The sequence below is a fragment of the Ipomoea nil genome, unplaced genomic scaffold (assembly GCF_001879475.1).
Source record: "Ipomoea nil cultivar Tokyo-kokei standard unplaced genomic scaffold, Asagao_1.1 scaffold2658, whole genome shotgun sequence".
NCBI lineage: Eukaryota > Viridiplantae > Streptophyta > Magnoliopsida > Solanales > Convolvulaceae > Ipomoea > Ipomoea nil.
The window spans coordinates 5,938-10,462 of NW_017619086.1; the positions used below are offsets into that span (position 1 = coordinate 5,938).

At 39.5% G+C, this 4,525-nt stretch overlaps 1 protein-coding gene across 1 annotated transcript; it reads left to right on the forward strand.

Annotated features, from left to right (window-relative positions):
• Positions 1–329: 329 nt before the first annotated feature.
• On the forward strand, positions 330–882 carry LOC109154861 (uncharacterized mitochondrial protein AtMg00240-like). Its single transcript, XM_019302595.1, has 2 exons — positions 330–465; positions 569–882. Exons 1-2 carry the CDS (start codon positions 330–332, stop codon positions 880–882), a joined length of 450 nt encoding a protein of 149 aa, XP_019158140.1.
• Positions 883–4,525: the final 3,643 nt, after the last annotated feature.

The window sequence follows — 4,525 nt, forward strand, 5'->3', positions numbered from 1 at the left end:
AGTGCGTATGCTATTTTCTCTTGCTGTGTCCAATAGTTGGACTCTACGCCAGTTGGACGTTCATAATGTTTTCTAAACGGTCACCTGTTAGAAACTGTGTACATGAAACAACCACCGGGGTACGAAGATCCGACTAATCCCGGGCATGTCTGTCATCTTCAGCATTCCCTATATGGCTTGAAACAAGCACCACGGGCCTGGTTCAAGAGACTTCATGATTTTTTATTATCTGCAGGGTTCAACTCATCAAAAATAGACGTCTCTCTATTCTACTACACTGCTTGGACTCTCGTGTGTTTCTTCTTGTCTACGTCGACGACATTATCATGATGGGGAATGATGCAACTCTGGTTACTGCTCTGTTGGGCCGCCTGGCAACTGCTTCGGGACCTTGGAACACCAGGCTTCTTCTCTCACAGCGTCGCTATATGACTGATCTCCTAGGGCGGTCTGGAATGGCTGAATGTAAGCATCTTGCTACACTAGCGGTTGTCACGAAAGCGGTTGTCCCGGCTGACGTGCCGTATGAGAATCCAACCAGTACCATCGTATGGTTGGTGCCTTACAGTATCTGACTATCACTCGCTGGATCTTGCGTATGCTGTCAACCGCCTATGTCAGTTCATGCACTCGGTAACTACTGAAACACTGGGTCTTGTTAAAAGAGTATTGCGCTACATCAAGGGGACTCTTGACTACGGGTTATGGCTATCACCGTCGTCCTCTACTAGCATTCATGCATACTCGGATTCCGACTGGGCTGGGTTCCCCATTGATCGAAAGAGTACAAGTGGGTTTGCTGTGTACCTAGGGACTAATCTCATCCTGGCTCTCCAAGAAACAACGTACCGTTGCACGCTCATCCACAGAGGCGGAGTATAAAGCCCTAGCTGATGTGTCCGCTAAAGTTACCTGGGTGTGTCTCTACTCCGGGAGCTTGGGTAGCACTCCGGCCAGCCAGCAACGTTATGGTGTGATAATCTCGAGGCAACATACCTCTGTGCCAACCCGGTCTTCCATGCACGCACGAAACATGTGGAGATTGACTATCACTTCGTCCATGACAAGGTCGCATCTGGGGACTTCGTGGTCAACTATGTTTCTACTACGGATCAGCTCGCAGAACCTTCACCAAACCTCTGCCATCACCGCGGTTTGCTACTCTACGGGACAAGCTCAATGTTGTGGCTCACCACCCTTGTGCTTGAGGGGTGGTATATTATTATTATTATTATTATTATTATATTATTATTGTTATTATTGTTATTATTGTTATTATTATTATTTACTATTATTATTATTATTATTATTATTATTATTATTATTATTATTATTATTATTATTATTACTACGATTATTACTATTAGTACTATTAGTACTTATTACTATTATTACTATTATTACTATTATTATTATTATTATTATTATTATTATTATTATTATTATTATTATTATTATTATTATTATTATTATTATTATTATTATTATTGTGTTATATTATATGTTTGTAATTATGTGATGCTAGACTTAGTGTTTAGTTACAAATATACTTTTTATTTTCAATTCTATCGCAACTGAATGAATTCAATTCTCTAATAGCTCCGATGGTGGATGCTTTATGTAAGTGTAAAAATATTACACATTAAAATCCACTTTAGTTGGCATAATTAGTTGTCAAATATGATAGTGACTAGGCTCTGGATCTAGTTCAGGTTCTGTAAACACAGTAACAGTACCCTCAGTATGGATCAGCGTTAAGATGCAGTTCAGGAAGGGTGAAACTCGTTCAAACATCCAAGCTTGTTTAGACCCTATTTCTATGGTCTTTTAAATCATGTGGTGCACGCACTTTACTCACACACCTTACTCACAAAAATCATACACCTTAGGTTTGACCTAAATGTAAAAAATTACCAAAATGTCACCGCGTTTTTTATTTAATTTTGATAAACTAAACGTTGATTTAAGCAAAATCAATGGTTCTCCTTTCACTGCACAACCGCACCAGAACCTACTTATATATATATATATATATATATATATATATATATATATATATATATAATATATATATATATATATATATATATATATATATATATATATATATATATTGTATTTGTGATGAAATTGCTAGCAACGTTTAGTGCTCCTCCTACAATGAAATATTGGAATAATGTTCAACATATCCTTCAGTATCTTCGATGTACAAATTTTGACATTTATGTGAGAAATCAATATATGGTTTTAATGGGCTACTTGGGTACTGTCTATTTTATTTGATCCCCATGATGTCAAATCCTAAACTGGTTATGTTTTGTTTTTACCGCACTGTCCTATATGAGGACAATAAAACTTGTGTTACAAAAATGATAAATGGGTATGTTTATGAATAGTTGAAAAAACATATATAGTGTCAAAATTCATCCTACATGAGCTACAGAAGAGTCAAGATATTTACTCTAGTGACAATCTAGAAGATTTATTCACAAAATATCTTTCTACACTTATTTTTGGAAAGATGTTTTGTGTGTGGAATTTGAATCAATCATGAAGATGGGGTCCTGAAGACCTTTTTGTAGTGGCGAATCTTGTATGTGTTCCTAAGAAAAGGAATTTGTCCATTTTTCGGGGTCTCAAAGGGCCGTGGAAACACATAAGAACTCTTGAGTGTAAAAGAGATGTAACTCTAGTTCCTTTGGTTCGGAACCGGTAGTCAATCCTATTTTTGATAAGGGCAGTTGACAATTGAATATGATTTTGACCATTATTTTCATATCCGTAATAGTCCATAAGGAAGGACTGGCTCCAAGTTGTTAAAAAATAGTGATAGTGGCGTTGAGTTTCTCGACCCTTTGACCATTTTCTTAATTAAAGGTCGGGTCTTTTGGTAACTAGTGCAACATACTGATGGGAATATACCCCGGGTTTAGGCTCCCCGTACACTTCGTGCTCCTATTTGGGTTGGATCAAACGGTTCGGGTCAAAGATCAGCCAATCAATGGTTGCACCTATTTAAGGGCACCTAGCCTTTGGTGAGGGGACTTTTGTTCTTCCTCCCTCCTCCCTCTTTCTCAATGAGAACTCTCTTCCTTCTTTCTAGAATATGTACTAGACAACATACTAGAACACCCATGAATAAAAGATCCCTTGGGAGTACACTATGGTTTCATTTACAGAGTTCTGGAAATGGAGAGGAGTTCAAACCCAGGTGCTCAAACTACAAGGCCAATGCCCCAACCAGTGCACCACTTTGCTTGTTGGTATATTTTATGTGTTTATTGTAGCTTTATGGATCCGATGATACTATCAGTATGAGAAAGAAGACATGCACGCCATTTGCGAGAGGAGCAGCTTGAGTACGTGGTCCCGGATCGCTATCGCCGGAGAAGGGCTCCACCATGCCGCTGAGTCCCCTGTAAGAAAAACTGATACGGTTAATTCCCGGTTGTATATAGAGTGTATAGTGTATGTATAAACAATAGGGTAGACAAGAGAAAATAGCTGAAATACTCTTTTATTCAATGTAATTCTTGCATGTTTAGAGAGAAGGTAGAGAGTTGTATGTTCTAGAGAGAGGGAGTGTAAGGAGGAAGGGGAGGAATAGGGCTGTTCTCTTAAATAAGTGCAACTATTGACTGGTTAACCTTTGACCCGATTCTTGACTCGAACCGTTTGGCCCAACCCAAATAGGAGCACAGACCATACGGGGAGCCTGAATCCGGGATATATTCCCCATCAAGAAGCCCCCCTCAGTCCGTGCCCTAAGCTACTATCGGTCAGCCCGAGTGAAAGGCCTTTAGAAAAGTGCTCCCGTTTGTGATCAACATGATCGGTCGGTCCCCTAAATCATGAATAAATCCAATCTCTTGATTGGTAAGCTTGATCGCCCTCATTGAAAATCCGCGTGATTAGCAAAGTTAGATCTCCCGACCGCAATTAATTTGACTCCCAGTCGTACTAGCTACTAGAGGGGTAAAGTATACTCTGATCGTAATTAGCCCAATCTCCCGATCTTAGCTAGCATCCCGATCGCCAGGTTTGTAGATCTCGACCTCTGCAAATCGTGTTGCAAAACCGACCCCTAGGTCGGGCGACCCCATTTTTTTGGTCCACCAGACTGCGCTTAAAGTTGTGTTCTTTTTTCCTTAGCTAAAATTTTTCCCCACTGATTTTTTATTAGCTTAAGGTTTTTAACGAGGCAAACAGCGTGTCACGGATAGTATAGTCAGAGTTTCCAGCGCAAACCCTTCCTCATTAACTCATCGTTAGGGCACGGACTGGGGAGGGGGGCTTCTTGATGGGGAATATACCCCGAGTTCAGGCTCCCCGTACGCTCCGTGCTCCTATTTGGGTTGGGTCAAATGGTTCGGGTCAAGAATCGGGTCAAAGGTTAACAGTCAATGGTTGCACTATTTCTGAAACAGTTCAGGTGAATTTATTTTGCACTCAATTTAACTTTAGAACAATTTTAATTTAGTACAATATCTATTGTATTTTATATTTATAATAAAGAGAATTTTTT

What these genes read in the sequence shown, in the direction of transcription:
- LOC109154861 (XM_019302595.1), top strand. Translation starts at nt 330, where the DNA reads ATGGGGAATGATGCAACTCTGGTTACTGCTCTGTTGGGCCGCCTGGCA. An exon ending in GCGGTCTGGAATGGCTGAAT is followed by an intron (nt 466 to 568) that starts GTAAGCATCTTG and finishes GGTGCCTTACAG; the next exon opens with TATCTGACTATCACTCGCTG.